The sequence below is a fragment of the Hevea brasiliensis genome, chromosome 11 (genome assembly GCF_030052815.1).
Source record: "Hevea brasiliensis isolate MT/VB/25A 57/8 chromosome 11, ASM3005281v1, whole genome shotgun sequence".
Classification (NCBI taxonomy): Eukaryota; Viridiplantae; Streptophyta; class Magnoliopsida; order Malpighiales; family Euphorbiaceae; genus Hevea; species Hevea brasiliensis.
This window is the reverse complement of record NC_079503.1, coordinates 66,714,930-66,739,568: the sequence shown is the minus strand read 5'-3', so window position 1 is coordinate 66,739,568 and position 24,639 is coordinate 66,714,930. Positions and strand designations below refer to the sequence as shown.

The 24,639-nt window shown below is 37.5% G+C and overlaps 1 protein-coding gene across 1 annotated transcript; it reads left to right on the top strand.

Annotated features, from left to right (window-relative positions):
• Positions 1-1,030: 1,030 nt before the first annotated feature.
• Positions 1,031-3,856, top strand: LOC131170622 (uncharacterized; the record flags this gene model as incomplete). Its single annotated transcript, XM_058130094.1, has 1 exon — positions 1,031-3,856. A coding segment is annotated over exon 1 (2,826 nt), but the record flags the coding sequence as incomplete, so codon positions are not given.
• Between the last annotated feature and the right edge of the window lie 20,783 nt (positions 3,857-24,639).

Below are 24,639 nucleotides of genomic sequence, written 5' to 3'. Positions count from 1 at the left end.
TGGTGTATTGTGTGAACAGCTGGTAATTGTGATAAGTTGGTGGCAAACTTGGATATTTAAGCTTAATATCTCTACTTTAGGTTGTCTCTTTTCCAACTTACTACTCTTTTATTTTGGTGTCTTCTTTCTTGATTCCTATTGCATTACATTTCCATACTTGTGCTTTTCTTTTCTTGACTTCTTGAATTACATTATTGTTTTCTTGATTACTCGTTTTGATCCGTAACGTTCAAGAATTTTATTGTGTGTTAAATTTTTGTGGGTGCAGTCTTGGTTTGAGTTACTTGAGTTTGATAAGAACTTGTGCCAAGAGAGGTAAAAGGCACAGAGTGGTGAGTTCATAAGAGGGAAAAAGCCTTGTTGAGTTAAACACGAGTGGAGTGTCCTCTGTTGAGTGTAAACACGTAAGGGAGTGAGTGAGGTGTTTTCTTTACACTAACCATTTTCTTGCAGGTCTGAAAACATGTGTAGAAGGGGTGATGGTAGTGAGGGGGAAGGTGAAAATCCATTCTACATGCAGGCTGTCAGACAACAATTTGAAAGAATGAATGTTGTGTGCAATGAAATCATAGATAGGTTGGAAAGATTGGAGCAAAGAGATAAGCAAAATGAGAGAAGGCCAAATAGGAGGGATCTTGTACCTCCAGTAGTTGAATCTGATGAAGTTGAGGTTGATAACTATGATTTTGAGGTTGAAAGAACTAGGAGGGGTAGATATGAGAGAAGAGCTGAAGATAGGAGGAATGGGGATAGGAGGATAAGAAGAGAGGAAAGAGAGAGGAATAGGGTAGATGACAATATCAAAAGTATTAAAATGAGCATCCCTTCTTTCCAAGGGAAAAATGATCCGGATGTGTATCTTGAATGGGAAAGGAAGGTAGAAGCTGTGTTTGATTGTCATCACTATTCAGAGGAAAAGAAAGTAAAGTTAGCAGCAGTAGAATTTACTGATTATGCTTTGGTATGGTGGGATCAAGTGTTGATTAGTAGAAGGAGAAATTATAAGCAATCAATTACAACCTGGGGTGAGATGAAAACTATAATGAGGAAGAGATTTGTTCCTAGTCATTACTATAGAGAGCTACATCAGAGGTTACAAAGATTGACTCAAGGTTCTAAAAGTGTTGAAGATTATCATAAAGAAATGGAAATTGCTATGATTAGAGCAAATGTGGAGGAGGATAGAGAAGCCACCATGGCTAGATTCTTGAATTGGCTAAATAAGGAGATTGCTCATATTGTTGAGTTACATCACTATGTTGAGTTGGAGGATATGGTCCACATGGCTATGAAGGTAGAAAGGCAACTTAAAAGCAAGTCAAAATTTGGAGGAAATGCAGGTACTTCTTCATCTTGGAAGTCTAACTGGAAGAAGGAGGATAGGGAAAAGGCTTTTAGCAACTATAAGAAAAATGAGGATAAGGATAAGGAAAAGAAGGTGGAGAAGAAATTTGTAGAAAGTAAAGGAAAGGAGGTTGCAACTACTACCCGAAATAGAGATGTGAAGTGTTTTAGGTGTTTGGGCAGTGGACACATAGCTTCTCAATGCCCTAGCAAGAGAGCCATGGTCATGAGAGAAAATGGTGAGATAGAAACAGATGAGGAAATTGTGAGTGATTCCACATCTTCAGGGGAGGAGGATGCAGAGGTAGAATATGCTGCTGAAGGAAGTGCTCTAGTGATTATGAGAGCATTAAATACTCAAGTAAAGGAGGATGTTGGTGATGAATTGCAAAGAGAAACAATTTTTCATACAAGGTGTCTTATCCAAGACAAAGCTTGTAGTGTCATCATTGATGGGGGAAGTTGTGCCAATGTTGCTAGTACTATTTTGGTGCAGAGATTAAGGTTGAGGACTTCGAAACACCCTAGACCCTATAAATTGCAGTGGTTGAATGAATGTGGTGAGGTGAAAGTAACAAAACGAGTGCTGATTTCCTTTGCAATAGGAAAGTATCAAGATGAGGTTATGTGTGACGTGGTTCCAATGCAAGCTGGCCATTTATTACTTGGCCGACCATGGCAATTTGATAGAAAGGTGATCCACGATGGGTATAAAAATAGGTATTCTTTTGAAATGAATGGAAGGAAAATCATTTTGGCACCTATGACACCAAAACAGATTTATGAAGACCAAACAAGGCTTAAGCAAGCAATGGGTGAGGAAAAATCAAGAGTGGCCGAAAAGAGAGCAGAGAAGAAAAGAAGGAGTGAAAAGAAATTGAGTGAAAATGTTGTGAGTGAGCAAGACAAGGGTGGTTGTGAGGAAAGAAAAGAGAGTAAAGAAAACATTCCAAGAGTGCTTGAAAAAGGTGAATCTTCGGCGCAAAAGGAGAGCTGTGCGGAAAGAGGGGAGAGAAAATTAAGCTTGTATGCTAAAGGAAGAGATGTGAGGAATGCCATGTTTGCCAACAAGCAAATGTTATTAATTGTGTTTAAGGACTCTTGTTTATCCACATCTGACCTTGACCCCAATTTGCCTAGTGTTGTTGTCTCCCTTTTGCAGGAATATGAGGATGTACTACCTGAGGAGATGCCAGCTGGACTACCACCTATTCGAGGGATTGAGCACCAGATTGATTTTGTACCTGGAGCAGTTATTCCCAACCGTCCAGCCTATAGAAGTAACCCTGAAGAAACCAAAGAATTACAAAGGCAAGTTGAGGAATTGCTAGCTAAGGGATATGTGAGAGAAAGTATGAGCCCTTGTGCTGTACCCGTCCTTTTGGTACCAAAGAAAGATGGCACATGGCGCATGTGTGTGGATTGTAGGGCGGTCAACAAAATCACTGTAAAGTATCGCCATCCTATACCTAGATTGGATGATATGTTGGATGAACTTTGTGGTGCTTGTGTTTTTACCAAAATTGACTTGAAAAGTGGATATCATCAAATTCGCATGAAAGTAGGTGATGAATGGAAGACTGCATTTAAAACAAAACATGGACTATATGAGTGGTTAGTGATGCCTTTTGGGCTAACTAATGCTCCTAGCACTTTTATGAGATTGATGAATCATGTGTTGCGTGCTTTTATTGGAAAATTTGTTGTTGTTTATTTTGATGATATATTGGTTTACAGTAGAGGCATGAATGAACATATGCATCATTTAAGGGCTGTATTCGATGTGTTAAGAAAGGAAAAATTATATACTAACTTGAAGAAATGTTCATTTTGCATGGAAAAGGTTGTCTTTTTAGGATTTGTCATTAGTGCTAATGGTGTTGAAGTTGATGATGAAAAAATTAGAGCTATTAGAGACTGGCCCATTCCAAAGACTGCATCTGAAGTACGTAGTTTTCATGGACTAGCTAGTTTCTATAGAAGATTTATTAAGAATTTTAGTACCATTGCAGCACCATTGAATGATCTTGTCAAAAAGAATGTTAATTTTGTTTGGGAACAGAAACAAGATGATGCTTTTCACAAAATTAAAGACATGTTATGTTCCGCTCCTGTGTTGGCTTTACCTGATTTTTCTAAAACTTTTGAGATTGAGTGTGACGCATCAGGAATAGGTATTGGAGCCGTTTTAATGCAGGAAAAGAGACCAATAGCATACTTTAGTGAGAAGCTTAATGGAGCAGCTTTAAACTATTCTACATATGACAAGGAGTTGTATGCATTGGTACGTGCCTTGGAAACATGGCAACATTTCCTTTGGCCAAAGCAATTTGTCATCCCCACAGATCATGAGTCATTGAATCATATAAAGGGGCAAAATAAATTGAGTAGGCGTCATGCAAAATGGGTTGAGTTCCTTGAGACCTTCCCATATGTGATTCAATACAAACATGGGAAAGAAAATGTGGTGGCTGATGCCTTATCTCGAAGGTATAACCTTCTTGCCCTTCTTGATGCGAAGTTATTAGGATTCGAATATGTGAAAGAATTATATGCTGAAGATGATGACTTTGCTAGAGTGTATGCAGCTTGTGAAAAGAATGCTTTTGAGAAGTTTTATAGGCATGATGGATATTTGTTTAGAGAAAATAGATTGTGTGTGCCTAAGAGTTCCATGCGTAAATTACTTGTGAATGAGTCTCATGCTGGTGGATTAATGGGTCATTTTGGTGTTGCCAAAACTTTAGATGTATTGAAGGAACATTTTTATTGGCCAATATGAAAAGAGATGTTGAAAGAGTATGTGCTAGGTGCATTGTGTGTGCTAAGGCTAAATCTAGAGTTTTGCCACAAGGATTGTATACACCTTTGCCTACCCCTAGTGATCCTTGGGTTCATTTGTCTATAGATTTTGTGTTGGGATTACCTAGGTCTAAACAAGGCCATGATTCAATTTTTGTTGTTGTTGACAGGTTTTCAAAAATGGCACATTTTATTCCATTCCATAAAACTGATGATGCTACAAATGTTGCAAATTTATTTTTTAGAGATATTGTTAGGTTGCATGGCATACCTAAGAGTTTAGTTAGTGATAGGGATGTTAAATTCCTTAGTCACTTTTGGAAGGTTTTGTGGGGAAAATTAGGCACCAAGTTGTTATTTTCCACCACTTGTCACCCACAAACCGATGGTCAAACTGAAGTAGTAAATAGGACACTAACTACTCTTTTGCGTGCTGTGGTTAAGCAAAATTTGAAGTCATGGGAAGATTGCATTCCACTTGTTGAATTTGCATACAATAGAAATGTGCATTCTTCTGCTGGCTATTCTCCATTTGAAATTGTGTATGGTTTCAATCCTTCAACTCCTTTGGTTCTTTTACCTTTGCCTGTGAACGAGCTTGCTAGTTTAGATGGAAAAAGAAAAGCAGAATTGGTGAAGAAAATCCATGAACAAGCCAAGCTTCAAATTGAAAAGAACAATGAAAAATATGCTAGTCAAGCCAACAAAGGAAGGAAGAAAGTCACATTTCAACCTGGAGATTGGGTATGGGTTCACTTGCACAAAGAAAGGTTTCCCTCTCGAAGGAAATCAAAATTACAACCAAGATGTGATGGACCTTTCCAAGTGCTGACCAAAATTAATGATAACGCTTACAAAATAAACCTGCCCGGTGAGTATAATGTCAGTGCCACCTTCAATGTTGCTGATTTATCTCATTGTGTTGATTCAGGAACAGATTCGAGGACGAATCCTTTTGAAGCGGAGGGGAATGATGAGAATCAAGCTACATCCACAATAAAGGATTTCATCCAAGGTCCAATTACTAGAGCTAGAGCTAAATCACTTCAGAATTTAATTTGTGAAATCATAAGGAGCAAGGATTATAAGCTGGAATGGCATGAAGAAAAATGTAAAGGATTAAATTTGGTGAAAATTATGCTTAGAAGTGACCAGGTGTCATGTGGAGCATTAGATTACATTGAATAACCTGTGGACATGCATGCACCAGATCCAACCCATGTACATGTATCTGCTAGCACCTTTTTCAAGGAATATTCCATCTGTTATAACCACTTCTCTTTTGGACTTAAATGCCCTTATTTGCTGCTGCATTAAATTTACTTTTTGTAAGGAGTTTTTAGTCTTTTGATAGATTAATTTTTGTTTGGACTTAAAGCTCCTTACAGCTGTTACTAAAGTAGGGATATTTTTGTCTTTAGTTTTGAAGCCAAGAGGCTATAAATACAAGTGTAATGAGAGAGTGGAGGACACACTTGAATATTAATGAGAGATTGTTTCTGCTCCTCTAGTGAGTAAATTGGCTGTTGCCTTTGTTCTTGTGAAGCTCGTTAACTTGCTGAGATTCTATCTTGCAAGGTTTAATGTGCATAATATTCTTGGTTTATTCATTCTCCATATGAATTAGGTCAAGAATCCCATTTCTGATATTTTCTTTGAATTACACAACAATCTGATTGTGCTGGTTCAAAGATTCAAATTCATACATCTTGATTTGGTGCTTTCCATATATTTCATTTAATTCTTGAATGTGGGTTTTCAAGTTACCAATTACTTGAAGGTTCACATCATTTGTGCCTGTTGAGGACGAATAGGATGAGTACTCATATTATTGCTAGCTAGCTATGTTATTCCTCACTAGCCATCGGCTTTTGGGACAAATTGGACTTTGAAAACATGATTAAGCTGTGTGTGTGATTTATTGATATCTATTGTGATATTGTGAATTGGAGTTTAATTCTTTATGACATTCACTGTCTTTTGAATTCAACTATGATTTTAAGTATCCACAGTTCATATGATTTATGGTTTTAAATTGTATTTTCTTAATGTTGCGCACCACTGAGACATTGGCTTAGCAATGGCTTTTTCATTGCTGTCGCAGGTAGACAGATCAACAGAGCAGCAAAATAGGCTGCTTGTGCTATATTTTGAGATTTCGCTGGGTATATTGAGTATACCATATTTTTGTAGTTTTTGTTGTAATGTATGTGCTCTGTATGTATATATTGTACTTGGTCTTGAGCAGTTGTAAATTAAAATTGTAAATTATTTTGGCCTGTAAAAATATTGTGATATATTTCTCTTATCTCAGCTTTGGAAACACTGGAAAAATTGATGTTGAATTGAGTTGAAAAATTTATTGTGTTGAACTATTATTGGAGTTTTGGGATTGAAGAGACATATTGGAAGTGCTTTTTTTACAGGTTTTTGAAGAACTATTTTATTCAAAATACAGATGGTTCTTTGCCAAAATTTTTACAGAAATTACTAATACTTAGATTTGTTATTTGGTTTCACTTCAGTTAAAATAAATTTTAACACCTGTCAAAAGTGCTCACCACTGTAAAAAGAATTAAGAAAATGTTTAAAATCCCTTGTAGTGTATTTAATGGATTATCAGTAGACGAAATTTGGTAATTCATTAGGTATACTACGGGATCATATTGTGCCTTATAGAGGGGTAGGGTGTGACATGCTACTCCTAGACCTTTGTCTAATTCTTCTAGTATAAGATGGGTTTTGAGAAATGACAGAGGTAACTTATAAAGACTTTAGTAAAACCTAATTCAAATATGGTTTATTTAGTTTTCATTATATCCTACAAGATTTTAGAAATAATATTTTTTTTAAGAATTTTTCATTTTAAACTAAACTTCTTGGCCCTTTGGATCCTAAGCTTGCTAAAGTGTTGTCTCTTCGCAAAAACCTCTGACTCCCTGATGAGCACTCCTAGGATGCCAAGAAACACAACATCTAAATATTGGAACCAAGATCTTTAATCATCCAAACAAGGCAGAATTTCAGATTGAAAACCCAAGTGTCAATACACAAATAGTAACAAGCTAAAGCATATTGATCATCAAAATAAGACTAGCAAGGGGTTCATGCTGCTAGAATCCAAGTTCTTTCAAGAAACATGGAAGAAACCTAGAAGAAACTCAAGCTCCAGCAATGGAGTTCTCTCCCTAATACTCACACTTAAACTAGGAAAAATGAAGGCTACCCATACAATCTGAATATCTTGGGTTATATATAGCATCTCTAAAACCCTAAAAGTGTGCCAAAACCCTAAAAGTGTGCCAACATGGCTGAAAAGACAAAAATACAAGGCTCCTCAATCAGATGGGGCGTTTCCATAGGGGGGGGACCATTTGGGACCACTTGCTTTATGGCAGCCCTTTATGTAGTGGGGACCATAAGGTGGCAGCAACACTTTAGGTGGTAGCAGCCTTTTTTTAATGTAGTGGGGACCAATAAAAGGTATCAGCACATGGCAAATCCAAATAAGCATAAGAAGCTCCTCCAATCCACTTGGCCAAATGGTCTTGTGCCAAGTCATGCTGATGTGGCGAAGTCACGCTGATGTGGCGCCACTTGTCAAGTCTCCCATGCCAACTTGTGTCAGAACGATCCACCTAGATTCCAACAATATGCAAGAAAGTCCAACATGGCAATTTTGATCCCCCTTGTGCTCACAATGCTCCAACACCAATGCTTGCAGCTCTCTAGCTCTGGCTCTGGTGATGGGTCCTCTAAATAATGGCATAGGCACTGGTGCTTCTTCATCACTCCCTGCTCCTCATTATTGTTATTAGGAGTCAGTAACAAAATTTTTCTCATTTTAAGTCCCTTATTCTAGATTATTGTCTATTTTAGATGAGCTTTATTCTTGCTCAGTCACTTTCACGTGCAAATTAGCCAACTCCATCACCCATTGTCTAGCTATAACAGCTAATTCACAGTTTAATCTTCAAGAATGGAGTCCTATTCCTCCTATTTTGTATTATGTGATGTTTTGGTTCAAATTTTGGTTTAATGAAATTCTCCTTTTATTTCAAAAATTTAAAAAAAAAATACTAATTCTATATGAAATCATCAACAATAAAAATAATGAAAATGAAACCAATAAATCCCATAATCAAAACACACTCAAGTACTAAAGCTTTGATTCCCTCTCTTTATGTTTAATCTCTCCCCATCAAGCTGTATTCATGCATTAATCAAGCATGCAACCAATTCTTAGAGAATTAAAAAAAGAAAAATTTACAATTTCTCAAACCCTTCTTAACCTTTGTTGCAACTCCTACTCCTAACCCATCACTTAGTGCACCACCCAGTACCAAACATAATAGGCCCTGCTTTCTACCATATTTTTGCTCTTGTGATCCCATTCATAGCAACTCATGTTGTTCCCTCACTTAGTTCATGTTGGAAAGGAAAGAAAAATCCCAGATTTTTTGGAGTCAAATTTCTATTGATTATGTTTAGAATTTGTTCCTAAAATCAAGTCTATATAAATTAAATTTCTAGAATCATGTTGTATATTTTTAGTAGTTTTATTCCTATATATTGTAAATTCATTGTAAACATTTTTTAAAAAGAAAAAGAGTGAATAAAAAAAAATTATTAAAGCTCTTCTACTTTCATGGTATCAAAGCTAGGCTATCTAGCTAGCATTATTCATAATTTTCATTATTTTTCTGTTTCTCCCAAGGAGAGGTTGAAAGCTCTACAGAATCTACCACAATGCAAACCACCACTTTTCCACAAACCCATCAAACTTTAGAAATCACCCCTTCTCCACAAATCACCAAACATAAATTGAATGGATCCAATTTTCGTGAATGGTTCCAATCAGACTTACTTGTGATTAAAGGGAAAGGGAAGACTGGATATCTCAATGGCGAGATTGCACAACTAATAAGAACTTATGCTCATTACAAGAAGTGGGAGGTAGAAAATTTTATTGTAATGACATAGTTGATTAATTCTATGGAACCAAAAATTGGAAGAATTTATTTTTTCTACAAGCCTGTTCATGAAATTTGGAAGGTAGCTCAGGAGATGTACTCTGATCTTGAAAACACATCTCAATGCTTTTAGATATGATCCACTATTCACAATACTCGACAAGGGACAAGGTCAGTAACCAAGAATTACAATATCCTCATTAAGTTTTTAAATTGCCTGATCACGATTTTATGCACTTGCTGTACATAATTTCTTTAGTTTTTCTCGTTTCTTTGCCGCCAAAATGATCCTAGTGGCCCGAAAAGCACATGTAATGAGTTTTATTTTGGTCAAAAGCAACAACCTTAAGATATCCCAAATAACCTTTTTCCAGCTCCTGCAAACGCGATCTTCAAGTCCGAACCTGATTTTCTATAAAAACACGTTTTGGGGGCTGCTTTAGTGAGTCCCGGTCAAACTGACATGGAATTTGTTCCAACTTTAGAATGACTTTAGCTGCGTCCCAAATGGACCCCGTATTAAATTTCGCGTCAAAATTACATCATTTGCCTGGCGAGCCAAAATCTCGCCTCAATTCGCCCCAATTGAACTTCGGTTCCAAATCCGTACGAAACCTTGTCAAATCCTTTACTTTGGCTTTCATATCATTATTTCACCGTTTTTAAGTTTTCTAACTCTTCTTTTTTACTATTCGTAACGTGTTCAGTCTTTTATCGTGTCGTTGCCGCCTAAACGATGTGCGACCTTAGTGCCTTCGATAGCACATGAATTAACTTTAATTTTCATCAAAAACAATCTTAAAATATCCCAAATAACTTGTTTTAGCTTCCAGAAATGTGATCTTCATGTCCTAACCCAATCTTTCCTTAAACCGTGTTTTAGGGGCGGTTTTAGTGAATGCTCATCAATCCTGCCCAAAATTCGTTCGAACTATGCAATCGCCACGATTCGTCCCAAATGGACTCCATATTAAATTTCACACCAAAATTACATGATTTGCCTAGTGATCTAAGATCTCACCCCAATCAACCCTTGGCTCCAGATCAGTATGAAACCTTTTCATATGTTTCGGACCCTTTATTTTACCTTTAATATAATTATTTTAGTGTTTTTAAATTGACTGATCATTTTTTTGGCGCTTGCGATTCATGATTTGTTTGGTTTTTGCCATTTTCTTTGCCACTAAAATGATCCTAGTGGCTCGGAAAACGCAGCTAATAAGTTTTCCTTCGGTCAAAAGCAGCTTCACAACATCTCAAATGTCGCCTCTATTTATTCCGATTGAATCTTTGGTTCCAAATCCGCCTGAAACACTGTCAAATCTTTCGAACCCTTTATTTTACCTTTAATGTCATTATTTCACTGTTTTTATGCCCTCCGACTCTTATTTTAAACGTTTCACTATTCATAACTTCTTTAGTCTTTGCCATTTCATTACCACCAAAAGATCTGTTGCCTCAGTACCCTCGAGAGCATATCAGTTAACTTTTATTTTTGTCATCAAGTAATCCTTAAATATCCTGTTTTAGCTTTCTGAGATGTCACCTTCAACCTTGGCTTCCCTTAAAACTTGTTTTAGGGGCTGTTTTAATAGCGGCAGCGAACCTGCCCATAATTCTTTCGAACTTTACGATCACCTTAGCTGCGTCCCAAATGAACATGATACTAAATTTCAGGTAGAACTTCCATCGGTTGCCCAATGATCTAAAATCTCGCCTCAATACGCCCCTTTGGAACCTTGATTCCAAATCTGTTCGAACGGTGCAAAATCATTCCGGTTCCTTGATTTTGCCTTTGATATCATTATTTCAGTGCTTTTAAATTGCACGATCATGATTTTATGCGCTTGCTGTACATAATTTCTTTAGTTTTTCGTTTCTTTGCGCCAAAATGATCCTAGTGGCCCGAAAAGCACATGTAATGAGTTTTATTTTGGTCAAAAGCAACAACCTTAAGATATCCCAAATAACCTTTTTCCAGCTCCTGCAAACGCGATCTTCAAGTCCGAACCTGATTTTCTATAAAAACACGTTTTGGGGGCTGCTTTAGTGAGCCCCGGTCAAACTGACATGGAATTTGTTCCAACTTTAGAATGACTTTAGCTGCGTCCCAAATGGACCCCGTATTAAATTTCGCGTCAAAATTACATCATTTGCCTGGCGAGCCAAAATCTCGCCTCAATTCGCCCCAATTGAACTTCGGTTCCAAATCCGTACGAAACCTTGTCAAATCCTTTACTTTGGCTTTCATATCATTATTTCACCGTTTTTAAGTTTTCTAACTCTTCTTTTTTACTATTCATAACGTGTTCAGTCTTTTATCGTGTCGTTGCCGCCTAAACGATGTGCGACCTTAGTGCCTTCGATAGCACATGAATTAACTTTTATTTTCATCAAAAACAATCTTAAAATATCCCAAATAACTTGTTTTAGCTTCCAGAAATGTGATCTTCATGTCCTAACCCAATCTTTCCTTAAACCGTGTTTTAGGGGCGGTTTTAGTGAATGCTCATCAATCCTGCCCAAAATTCGTTCGAACTATGCAATCGCCACAGTTGCGTCCCAAATGGACTCCATATTAAATTTCACACCAAAATTACATGATTTGCCTAGTGATCTAAGATCTCACCCCAATCAACCCTTGGCTCCAGATCAGTATGAAACCTTTTCATATGTTTCCAGACCCTTTATTTTACCTTTAATATAATTATTTTAGTGTTTTTAAATTGACTGATCATTTTTTTGAGCGCTTGCTATTCATGATTTGTTTGGCTTTTGCCATTTTCTTTGCCACTAAAATGATCCTAGTGGCTCGGAAAACGCAGCTAATAAGTTTTCCTTCAGTCAAAAGCAGCTTCAAAACATCCCAAATGTCGCCTCTATTTATTCCGATTGAATCTTTGGTTCCAAATCCGCCTGAAACACTGTCAAATCTTTCGAACCCTTTATTTTACCTTTAATGTCATTATTTCACTGTTTTTATGCCCTCCGACTCTTATTTTAAACGTTTCACTATTCATAACTTCTTTAGTCTTTGCCATTTCATTACCACCAAAAAGATCTGTTGCCTCAGTACCCTCGATAGCATATCAGTTAACTTTTATTTTTGTCATCAAGTAATCCTTAAATATCCTGTTTTAGCTTTCTGAGATGTCACCTTCAACCTTGGCTTCCCTTAAAACTTGTTTTAGGGGCTGTTTTAGCTAACTGGCAATGAACCTGCCCATAATTCTTCGAACTTTACGATCACCTTAGCTGCGTCCCAAATGAACATGATACTAAATTTCAGGTAGAACTTCCATCGGTTGCCCAGCGATCTAAAATCTCGCCTCAATACGCCCCACTGGAACCTTCAGTTCCAAATCTGTTCGGAACGGTGCAAAATCATTCCGGTTCCTTGATTTTGCCTTTGATATCATTATTTCAGTGCTTTTAAATTGCCTGATCACGATTTTATGCGCTTGCTGTACATAATTTCTTTAGTTTTTCTCGTTTCTTTGCCGCCAAAATGATCCTAGTGGCCCGAAAAGCACATGTAATGAGTTTTATTTTGGTCAAAAGCAACAACCTTAAGATATCCCAAATAACCTTTTTCCAGCTCCTGCAAACGCGATCTTCAAGTCCGAACCTGATTTTCTATAAAAACACGTTTTGGGGGCTGCTTTAGTGAGCCCCGGTCAAACTGACATGGAATTTGTTCCAACTTTAGAATGACTTTAGCTGCGTCCCAAATGGACCCCGTATTAAATTTCGCGTCAAAATTACATCATTTGCCTGGCGAGCCAAAATCTCGCCTCAATTCGCCCCAATTGAACTTCGGTTCCAAATCCGTACGAAACCTTGTCAAATCCTTTACTTTGGCTTTCATATCATTATTTCACCGTTTTTAAGTTTTCTAACTCTTCTTTTTTACTATTCGTAACGTGTTCAGTCTTTTATCGTGTCGTTGCCGCCTAAACGATGTGCGACCTTAGTGCCTTCGATAGCACATGAATTAACTTTTATTTTCATCAAAAACAATCTTAAAATATCCCAAATAACTTGTTTTAGCTTCCAGAAATGTGATCTTCATGTCCTAACCCAATCTTTCCTTAAACCGTGTTTTAGGGCGGTTTTAGTGAATGCTCATCAATCCTGCCCAAAATTGCTCGAACTATGCAATCGCCACAGTTGCGTCCCAAATGGACTCCATATTAAATTTCACACCAAAATTACATGATTTGCCTAGTGATCTAAGATCTCACCCCAATCAACCCTTGGCTCCATCGATGAAACCTTTTCATATGTTTCCAGACCCTTTATTTTACCTTTAATATAATTATTTTAGTGTTTTTAAATTGACTGATCATTTTTTGAGCGCTTGCTATTCATGATTTGTTTGTCTTTTTCAATTTTCTTTGCCACTAAAATGATACTATTGGATATGAAAAGTCTGCTAATAAGTTTTCCTTCAGTCAAAAGCAGATTAAAAACATCCCAAATTTCTCCTCTATTTATTCCGATTGAATCTTTGGTTCCAAATCCGCTGAAACACTGTCAAATCTTTCAACCCTTTATTTTACCTTTAATGTCATTATTTCACTGTTTTATGCCCTCCGACTCTTATTTTAAACGTTTCACTATTCATAACTTCTTTAGTCTTTGCCATTTCATTACCACCAAAAGATCTGTTGCCTCGGTACCCTCGATAGCATATCAGTTAACTTTTATTTTTGTCATCAAGTAATCCTTAAATATCCTGTTTTAGCTTTACGAGATGTCACCTTCAACCTTGGCTTCCCTTAAAACTTGTTTTAGGGGCTGTTTTAACTAGCGGCAGCGAACCTGCCCATAATTCTTTCGAACTTTACGATCACCTTAGCTGCGTCCCAAATGAACATGATACTAAATTTCAGGTAGAACCTCCATCGGTTGCCCAGCGATCTAAAATCTCGCCTCAATTCAACCCACTGGAACCTTCAGTTCCAAATCTGTTTGGAACGGTGCAAAATCATTCTGGTTCCTTGATTTTGCCTTTGATATCATTATTTCAGTGCTTTTAAATTGCACGATCACGATTTTATGCGCTTGCTGTACATAATTTATTTAGTTTTAATCGTTTATTTGCCGCCAAAATGATCATATTGGCCCAAAAAGAAAATGTAATCATTTTTATTTTGGTCAAAAGCAACAACCTTAAGATATCCCAAATAACCTTTTTCCAGCTCCTGCAAACGCGATCTTCAAGTCCGAACTCGATTTTCTATAAAAACACGCTTTGGGGCTGCTTTAGTGAGCCCCGGTCAAACTGACATGGAATTTGTTCCAACTTTAGAATGACTTTAGCTGCGTCCCAAATGGACCCCGTATTAAATTTCGCGTCAAAATTACATCATTTGCCTGGCGAGCCAAAATCTCGCCTCAATTCGCCCCAATTGAACTTCGGTTCCAAATCCGTACGAAACCTTGTCAAATCCTTTACTTTGGCTTTCATATCATTATTTCACCGTTTTAAGTTTTCTAACTCTTCTTTTTACTATTCGTAAATGCGTGTTCAGTCTTTTATCGTGTCGTTGCCGCCTAAACGATGTGCGACCTTAGTGACATCGATAGCACATGAATTAACTTTTATTTTCATACAAAACAATCTTAAAATATCCCAAATAACTTGTTTTAGCTTCCAGAAATGTGATCTTCATGTCCTAACCCAATCTTTCCTTAAACCGTGTTTTAGGGCGGTTTAGTGAATGCTCATCAATCCTGCCCAAAATTCGTTCGAACTATGCAATCGCCACAGTTGCGTCCCAAATGGACTCCATATTAAATTTCACACCAAAATTACATGATTTGCCTAGTGATCTAAGATCTCACCCCAATCAACCCTTGGCTCCAGATCAGTATGAAACCTTTTCATATGTTTCCAGACCCTTTATTTTACCTTTAATATAATTATTTTAGTGTTTTTAAATTGACTGATCATTTTTTTGAGCGCTTGCTATTCATGATTTGTTTGGCTTTTGCCATTTTCTTTGCCACTAAAATGATCCTAGTGGCTCGGAAAACGCAGCTAATAAGTTTTCCTTCAGTCAAAAGCAGCTTCAAAACATCCCAAATGTCGCCTCTATTTATTCCGATTGAATCTTTGGTTCCAAATCCGCCTGAAACACTGTCAAATCTTTCGAACCCTTTATTTTACCTTTAATGTCATTATTTCACTGTTTTTATGCCCTCCGACTCTTATTTTAAACGTTTCACTATTCATAACTTCTTTAGTCTTTGCCATTTCATTACCACCAAAAAGATCTGTTGCCTCAGTACCCTCGATAGCATATCAGTTAACTTTTATTTTTGTCATCAAGTAATCCTTAAATATCCTGTTTTAGCTTTCTGAGATGTCACCTTCAACCTTGGCTTCCCTTAAAACTTGTTTTAGGGCTGTTTTAGCTAACTGGCAGCGAACCTGCCCATAATTCTTTCGAACTTTACGATCACCTTAGCTGCGTCCCAAATGAACATGATACTAAATTTCAGGTAGAACTTCCATCGGTTGCCCAGCGATCTAAAATCTCGCCTCAATACGCCCCACTGGAACCTTCAGTTCCAAATCTGTTCGGAACGGTGCAAAATCATTCCGGTTCCTTGATTTTGCCTTTGATATCATTATTTCAGTGCTTTTTAAATTGCCTGATCACGATTTTATGCGCTTGCTGTACATAATTTCTTTAGTTTTTCTCGTTTCTTTGCCGCCAAAATGATCCTAGTGGCCCGAAAAGCACATGTAATGAGTTTTATTTTGGTCAAAAGCAACAACCTTAAGATATCCCAAATAACCTTTTTCCAGCTCCTGCAAACGCGATCTTCAAGTCCGAACCTGATTTTCTATAAAAACACGTTTTGGGGGCTGCTTTAGTGAGCCCCGGTCAAACTGACATGGAATTTGTTCCAACTTTAGAATGACTTTAGCTGCGTCCCAAATGGACCCCGTATTAAATTTCGCGTCAAAATTACATCATTTGCCTGGCGAGCCAAAATCTCGCCTCAATTCGCCCCAATTGAACTTCGGTTCCAAATCCGTACGAAACCTTGTCAAATCCTTTACTTTGGCTTTCATATCATTATTTCACCGTTTTTAAGTTTTCTAACTCTTCTTTTTTACTATTCGTAACGTGTTCAGTCTTTTATCGTGTCGTTGCCGCCTAAACGATGTGCGACCTTAGTGCCTTCGATAGCACATGAATTAACTTTTATTTTCATCAAAAACAATCTTAAAATATCCCAAATAACTTGTTTTAGCTTCCAGAAATGTGATCTTCATGTCCTAACCCAATCTTTCCTTAAACCGTGTTTTAGGGGCGGTTTTAGTGAATGCTCATCAATCCTGCCCAAAATTCGTTCGAACTATGCAATCGCCACAGTTGCGTCCCAAATGGACTCCATATTAAATTTCACACCAAAATTACATGATTTGCCTAGTGATCTAAGATCTCACCCCAATCAACCCTTGGCTCGGATCAGTATGAAACCTTTTCATATGTTTCCAGACCCTTTATTTTACCTTTAATATAATTATTTTAGTGTTTTTAAATTGACTGATCATTTTTTTGAGCGCTTGCTATTCATGATTTGTTTGGCTTTTGCCATTTTCTTTGCCACTAAAATGATCCTAGTGGCTCGGAAAACGCAGCTAATAAGTTTTCCTTCAGTCAAAAGCAGCTTCAAAACATCCCAAATGTCGCCTCTATTTATTCCGATTGAATCTTTGGTTCCAAATCCGCCTGAAACACTGTCAAATCTTTCTAACCCTTTATATTACCTTTATTGTCATTATTTCACTGTTTTTATGCCCTCCGACTCTTATTTTAAACGTTTCACTATTCATAACTTCTTTAGTCTTTGCCATTTCATTACCACCAAAAGATCTGTTGCCTCGGTACCCTCGATAGCATATCGTTAACTTTTATTTTTGTCATCAAGTAATCCTTAAATATCCTGTTTTAGCTTTACGAGATGTCACCTTCAACCTTGGCTTCCCTTAAAACTTGTTTTAGGGGCTGTTTTAGCTAACTGGCAGCGAACCTGCCCATAATTCTTTCGAACTTTACGATCACCTTAGCTGCGTCCCAAATGAACATGATACTAAATTTCAGGTAGAACTTCCATCGGTTGCCCAATGATCTAAAATCTCGCCTCAATACGCCCCACTGGAACCTTGATTCCAAATCTGTTGAACGGTGCAAAATCATTCCGGTTCCTTGATTTTGCCTTTGATATCATTATTTGAGTGCTTTTAAATTGCACGATCACGATTTTATGCGCTTGCTGTACATAATTTCTTTAGTTTTCTCGCTTTCTTTGCCGCCAAAATGATCCTAGTGGCCCGAAAAGCACATGTAATGAGTTTTATTTTGGTCAAAAGCAACAACCTTAAGATATCCCAAATAACCTTTTTCCAGCTCCTGCAAACGCGATCTTCAAGTCCGAACCTGATTTTCTATAAAAACACGTTTTGGGGGCTGCTTTAGTGAGCCCCGGTCAAACTGACATGGAATTTGTTCCAACTTTAGAATGACTTTAGCTGCGTCCCAAATGGACCCCGTATTAAATTTCGCGTCAAAATTACATCATTTGCCTGGCGAGCCAAAATCTCGCCTCAATTCGCCCCAATTGAACTTGGTTCCAAATCTGAAACCTTGTCAAATCCTTTACTTTGGCTTTCATATCATTATTTCACCGTTTTTAAGTTTTCTAACTCTTCTTTTTTACTATTCGTAACGTGTTCAGTCTTTTATCGTGTCGTTGCCGCCTAAACGATGTGCGACCTTAGTGCCTTCGATAGCACATGAATTAACTTTTATTTTCATCAAAAACAATCTTAAAATATCCCAAATAACTTGTTTTAGCTTCCAGAAATGTGATCTTCATGTCCTAACCCAATCTTTCCTTAAACCGTGTTTTAGGGGCGGTTTTAGTGAATGCTCATCAATCCTGCCCAAAATTCGTTCGAACTATGCAATCGCCACAGTTGCGTCCCAAATGGACTCCATATTAAATTTCACACCAAAATTACATGATTTGCCTAGTGATCTAAGATCTCACCCCAATCAACCCTTGGCTCCAGATCAGTATGAAACCTTTTCATATGTTTCCAGACCCTTTATTTTACCTTTAATATAATTATTTTAGTGTTTTTAAATTGACTGATCATTTTTTTGAGCGCTTGCTATTCATGATTTGTTTGGCTTTGGTTCCAAATCCGCCTGAAACACTGTCAAATCTTTCGAACCCTTTATTTTACCTTTAATGTCATTATTTCACTGTTTTTATGCCCTCCGACTCTTATTTTAAACGTTTCACTATTCATAACTTCTTTAGTCTTTGCCATTTCATTACCACCAAAAAGATCTGTTGCCTCAGTACCCTCGATAGCATATCAGTTAACTTTTATTTTTGTCATCAAGTAATCCTTAAATATCCTGTTTTAGCTTTCTGAGATGTCACCTTCAACCTTGGCTTCCCTTAAAACTTGTTTTAGGGGCTGTTTTAGCTAACTGGCAGCGAACCTGCCCATAATTCTTTCGAACTTTACGATCACCTTAGCTGCGTCCCAAATGAACATGATACTAAATTTCAGGTAGAACTTCCATCGGTTGCCCAGCGATCTAAAATCTCGCCTCAATACGCCCCACTGGAACCTTCAGTTCCAAATCTGTTCGGAACGGTGCAAAATCATTCCGGTTCCTTGATTTTGCCTTTGATATCATTATTTCGTGCTTTTAAATTGCACGATCACGATTTTATGCGCTTGCTGTACATAATTTCTTTAGTTTTTCGTTTCTTTGCCGCCAAAATGATCCTAGTGGCCCAAAAAGCACATGTAATGAGTTCTATTTTGGTCAAAAGCAACAACCTTAAGATATCCCAAATAACCTTTTTCCAGCTCCTGCAAACGCGATCTTCAAGTCCGAACCTGATTTTCTATAAAAACACGCTTTGGGGCTGCTTTAGTGAGCCCCTGTCAAACTGACATGGAATTTGTTACAACGTGAGAATGACTTTAGCTGCAGCCCAAATTGACCCCGTATTAAATTTCACGTAAAAATCACATCATTTGCCTGGCGAGCCAAAATCTCGCCTCAATTCGCCCCAATTGAACTTGGTTCCAAATCCGCATTTAAACCTTGTCAAATCCTTTACTTTGGCTTTCATATCATTATTTCACCGTTTTAAGTTTTCTAACTCTTCTTTTTACTATTCGTAACGTGTTCAGTCTTTTATCGTGTCGTTGCGCCTAAACGATGTGCGACCTTAGTGCCTTCGATAGCACATGAATTAACTTTTATTTTCATCAAAACAATCTTAAAATATCCCAAATAACTTGTTTTAGCTTCCAGAAATGTGATCTTCATGTCCTAACCCAATCTTTCCTTAAACCGTGTTTTAGGGCGGTTTTAGTGAATGCTCATCAATCCTGCCCAAAATTCGTTCGAACTATACAATCGCCACAGTTGCGTCCCAAATGGACTCCATATTAAATTTCACACCAAAATTACATGATTTGCCTAGTGATCTAAGATCTCACCCCAATCAACCCTTGGCTCGATCAGTATGAAACCTTTTCATATGTTTCCAGACCCTTTATTTTACCTTTAATATAATTATTTTAGTGTTTTTAAATTGACTGATCATTTTTTTGAGCGCTTGCTATTCATGATTTGTTTGGCTTTGGTTCCAAATCACTCAAACATCATCAAATCTTTGAACCCTTTATTTTACCTTTAATGTCATTATTTCACTGTTTTTGTGCCGTCCGACTCTTATTTTAAACGTTTCACTATTCATAACTTCTTTAGTCTTTGCCATTTCATTACCACCAAAAAGATCTGTTGCCTCAGTACCCTCGATAGCATATCAGTTAACTTTTATTTTTGTCATCAAGTAATCCTTAAATATCCTGTTTTAGCTTTCTGAGATGTCACCTTCAACCTTGGCTTCCCTTAAAACTTGTTTTAGGGGCTGTTTTAGCTAACTGGCAGCGAACCTGCCCATAATTCTTTCGAACTTTACGATCACCTTAGCTGCGTCCCAAATGAACATGATACTAAATTTCAGGTAGAACTTCCATCGGTTGCCCAGCGATCTAAAATCTCGCCTCAATACGCCCCACTGGAACCTTCAGTTCCAAATCTGTTCGGAACGGTGCAAAATCATTCCGGTTCCTTGATTTTGCCTTTGATATCATTATTTCAGTGCTTTTGAAATTGCCTGATCACGATTTTATGCGCTTGCTGTACATAATTTCTTTAGTTTTTTTCGCTTTGCCGCCAAAATGATCCTAGTGGCCCGAAAAGCACATGCAATGAGTTCTATTTTGGTCAAAAGCAACAACCTTAAGATATCCCAAATAACCTTTTTCCAGCTCCTGCAAACGCGATCTTCAAGTCCGAACCTGATTTTCTATAAAAACACGTTTTGGGGGCTGCTTTAGTGAGCCCCGGTCAAACTGACATGGAATTTGTTCCAACTTTAGAATGACTTTAGCTGCGTCCCAAATGGACCCCGTATTAAATTTCGCGTCAAAATTACATCATTTGCCTGGCGAGCCAAAATCTCGCCTCAATTCGCCCCAATTGAACTTCGGTTCCAAATCGTCTGAAACCTTGTCAAATCCTTTACTTTGGCTTTCATATCATTATTTCACCGTTTTTAAGTTTTCTAACTCTTCTTTTTTACTATTCGTAACGTGTTCAGTCTTTTATCGTGTCGTTGCCGCCTAAACGATGTGCGACCTTAGTGCCTTCGATAGCACATGAATTAACTTTTATTTTCATCAAAAACAATCTTAAAATATCCCAAATAACTTGTTTTAGCTTCCAGAAATGTGATCTTCATGTCCTAACCCAATCTTTCCTTAAACCGTGTTTTAGGGGCGGTTTTAGTGAATGCTCATCAATCCTGCCCAAAATTCGTTCGAACTATGCAATCGCCACAGTTGCGTCCCAAATGGACTCCATATTAAATTTCACACCAAAATTACATGATTTGCCTAGTGATCTAAGATCTCACCCCAATCAACCCTTGGCTCGATCGATGAAACCTTTTCATATGTTTCCAGACCCTTTATTTTACCTTTAATATAATTATTTTAGTGTTTTTAAATTGACTGATCATTTTTTTGAGCGCTTGCTATTCATGATTTGTTTGGCTTTTGCCATTTTCTTTGCCACTAAAATGATCCTAGTGGCTCGGAAAACGCAGCTAATAAGTTTTCCTTCAGTCAAAAGCAGCTTCAAAACATCCCAAATGTCGCCTCTATTTATTCCGATTGAATCTTTGGTTCCAAATCCGCCTGAAACACTGTCAAATCTTTCGAACCCTTTATTTTACCTTTAATGTCATTATTTCACTGTTTTTAAGCCGTCTGACTCTTATTTTAAACGTTTAACTATTCATAACTTCTTTTGTCTTTGCCATTTCATTACCACCAAAAAGATCTGTTGCCTCAGTACCCTCGATAGCATATCAGTTAACTTTTATTTTTGTCATCAAGTAATCCTTAAATATCCTGTTTTAGCTTTCTGAGATGTCACCTTCAACCTTGGCTTCCCTTAAAACTTGTTTTAGGGGCTGTTTTAGCTAACTGGCAGCGAACCTGCCCATAATTCTTTCGAACTTTACGATCACCTTAGCTGCGTCCCAAATGAACATGATACTAAATTTCAGGTAGAACTTCCATCGGTTGCCCAGCGATCTAAAATCTCGCCTCAATACGCCCCACTGGAACCTTCAGTTCCAAATCTGTTCGGAACGGTGCAAAATCATTCCGGTTCCTTGATTTTGCCTTTGATATCATTATTTCAGTGCTTTTTAAATTGCCTGATCACGATTTTATGCGCTTGCTGTACATAATTTCTTTAGTTTTTCTCGTTTCTTTGCCGCCAAAATGATCCTAGTGGCCCGAAAAGCACATGTAATGAGTTTTATTTTGGTCAAAAGCAACAACCTTAAGATATCCCAAATAACCTTTTTCCAGCTCCTGCAAACGCGATCTTCAAGTCCGAACCTGATTTTCTATAAAAACACGTTTTGGGGGCTGCTTTAGTGAGCCCCGGTCAAACTGACATGGAATTTGTTCCAACTTTAGAATGACTTTAGCTGCGTCCCAAATGGACCCCGTATTAAATTTCGCGTCAAAATTACATCATTTGCCTGGCGAGCCAAAATCTCGCCTCAATTCGCCCCAATTGAACTTCGGTTCCAAATCCGTACGAAACCTTGTCAAATCCTTTACTTTGGCTTTCATATCATTATTTCACCGTTTTTAAGTTTTCTAACTCTTCTTTTTTACTATTCGTAACGTGTTCAGTCTTTTATCGTGTCGTTGCCGCCTAAACGATGTGCGACCTTAGTGCCTTCGATAGCACATGAATTAACTTTTATTTTCATCAAAAACAATCTTAAAATATCCCAAATAACTTGTTTTAGCTTCCAGAAATGTGATCTTCATGTCCTAACCCAATCTTTCCTTAAACCGTGTTTTAGGGGCGGTTTTACTGAATGCTCATCAATCCTGCCCAAAATTCGTTCGAACTATGCAATCGCCACAGTTGCGTCCCAAATGGACTCCATATTAAATTTCACACCAAAATTACATGATTTGCCTAGTGATCTAAGATCTCACCCCAATCAACCCTTGGCTCCAGATCAGTATGAAACCTTTTCATATGTTTCCAGACCCTTTATTTTACCTTTAATATAATTATTTTAGTGTTTTTAAATTGACTGATCATTTTTTTGAGCGCTTGCTATTCATGATTTGTTTGGCTTTTGCCATTTTCTTTGCCACTAAAATGATCCTAGTGGCTCGGAAAACGCAGCTAATAAGTTTTCCTTCAGTCAAAAGCAGCTTCAAAACATCCCAAATGTCGCCTCTATTTATTCCGATTGAATCTTTGGTTCCAAATCCGCCTGAAACACTGTCAAATCTTTCGAACCCTTTATTTTACCTTTAATGTCATTATTTCACTGTTTTTATGCCCTCCGACTCTTATTTTAAACGTTTCACTATTCATAACTTCTTTAGTCTTTGCCATTTCATTACCACCAAAAAGATCTGTTGCCTCAGTACCCTCGATAGCATATCAGTTAACTTTTATTTTTGTCATCAAGTAATCCTTAAATATCCTGTTTTAGCTTTCTGAGATGTCACCTTCAACCTTGGCTTCCCTTAAAACTTGTTTTAGGGGCTGTTTTAGCTAACTGGCAGCGAACCTGCCCATAATTCTTTCGAACTTTACGATCACCTTAGCTGCGTCCCAAATGAACATGATACTAAATTTCAGGTAGAACTTCCATCGGTTGCCCAGCGATCTAAAATCTCGCCTCAATACGCCCCACTGGAACCTTCAGTTCCAAATCTGTTCGGAACGGTGCAAAATCATTCCGGTTCCTTGATTTTGCCTTTGATATCATTATTTCAGTGCTTTTTAAATTGCCTGATCACGATTTTATGCGCTTGCTGTACATAATTTCTTTAGTTTTTCTCGTTTCTTTGCCGCCAAAATGATCCTAGTGGCCCGAAAAGCACATGTAATGAGTTTTATTTTGGTCAAAAGCAACAACCTTAAGATATCCCAAATAACCTTTTTCCAGCTCCTGCAAACGCGATCTTCAAGTCCGAACCTGATTTTCTATAACACACGCTTTGGGGGCTGCTTTAGTGAGCCAGTCAAACTGACATGGAATTTGTTCCAACTTTAGAATGACTTTAGCTGCGTCCCAAATGGACCCGTATTAAATTTCGTCAAAATTACATCATTTGCCTGGCGAGCCAAAATCTCGCCTCAATTCGCCTAATTGAACTTGGTTCCAAATCCATTTAAAACCTTGTCAAATCCTTTACTTTGGCTTTCATATCATTATTTCACCGTTTTTAAGTTTTCTAACTCTTCTTTTTTACTATTCGTAACGTGTTCAGTCTTTTATCGTGTCGTTGCCGCCTAAACGATGTGCGACCTTAGTGCCTTCGATAGCACATGAATTAACTTTTATTTTCATCAAAAACAATCTTAAAATATCCCAAATAACTTGTTTTAGCTTCCAGAAATGTGATCTTCATGTCCTAACCCAATCTTTCCTTAAACCGTGTTTTAGGGGCGGTTTTACTGAATGCTCATCAATCCTGCCCAAAATTCGTTCGAACTATGCAATCGCCACAGTTGCGTCCCAAATGGACTCCATATTAAATTTCACACCAAAATTACATGATTTGCCTAGTGATCTAAGATCTCACCCCAATCAACCCTTGGCTCCAGATCAGTATGAAACCTTTTCATATGTTTCCAGACCCTTTATTTTACCTTTAATATAATTATTTTAGTGTTTTTAAATTGACTGATCATTTTTTTGAGCGCTTGCTATTCATGATTTGTTTGGCTTTTGCCATTTTCTTTGCCACTAAAATGATCCTAGTGGCTCGGAAAACGCAGCTAATAAGTTTTCCTTCAGTCAAAATGATGAAGAAGCACCAGTGCCTATGCCATTA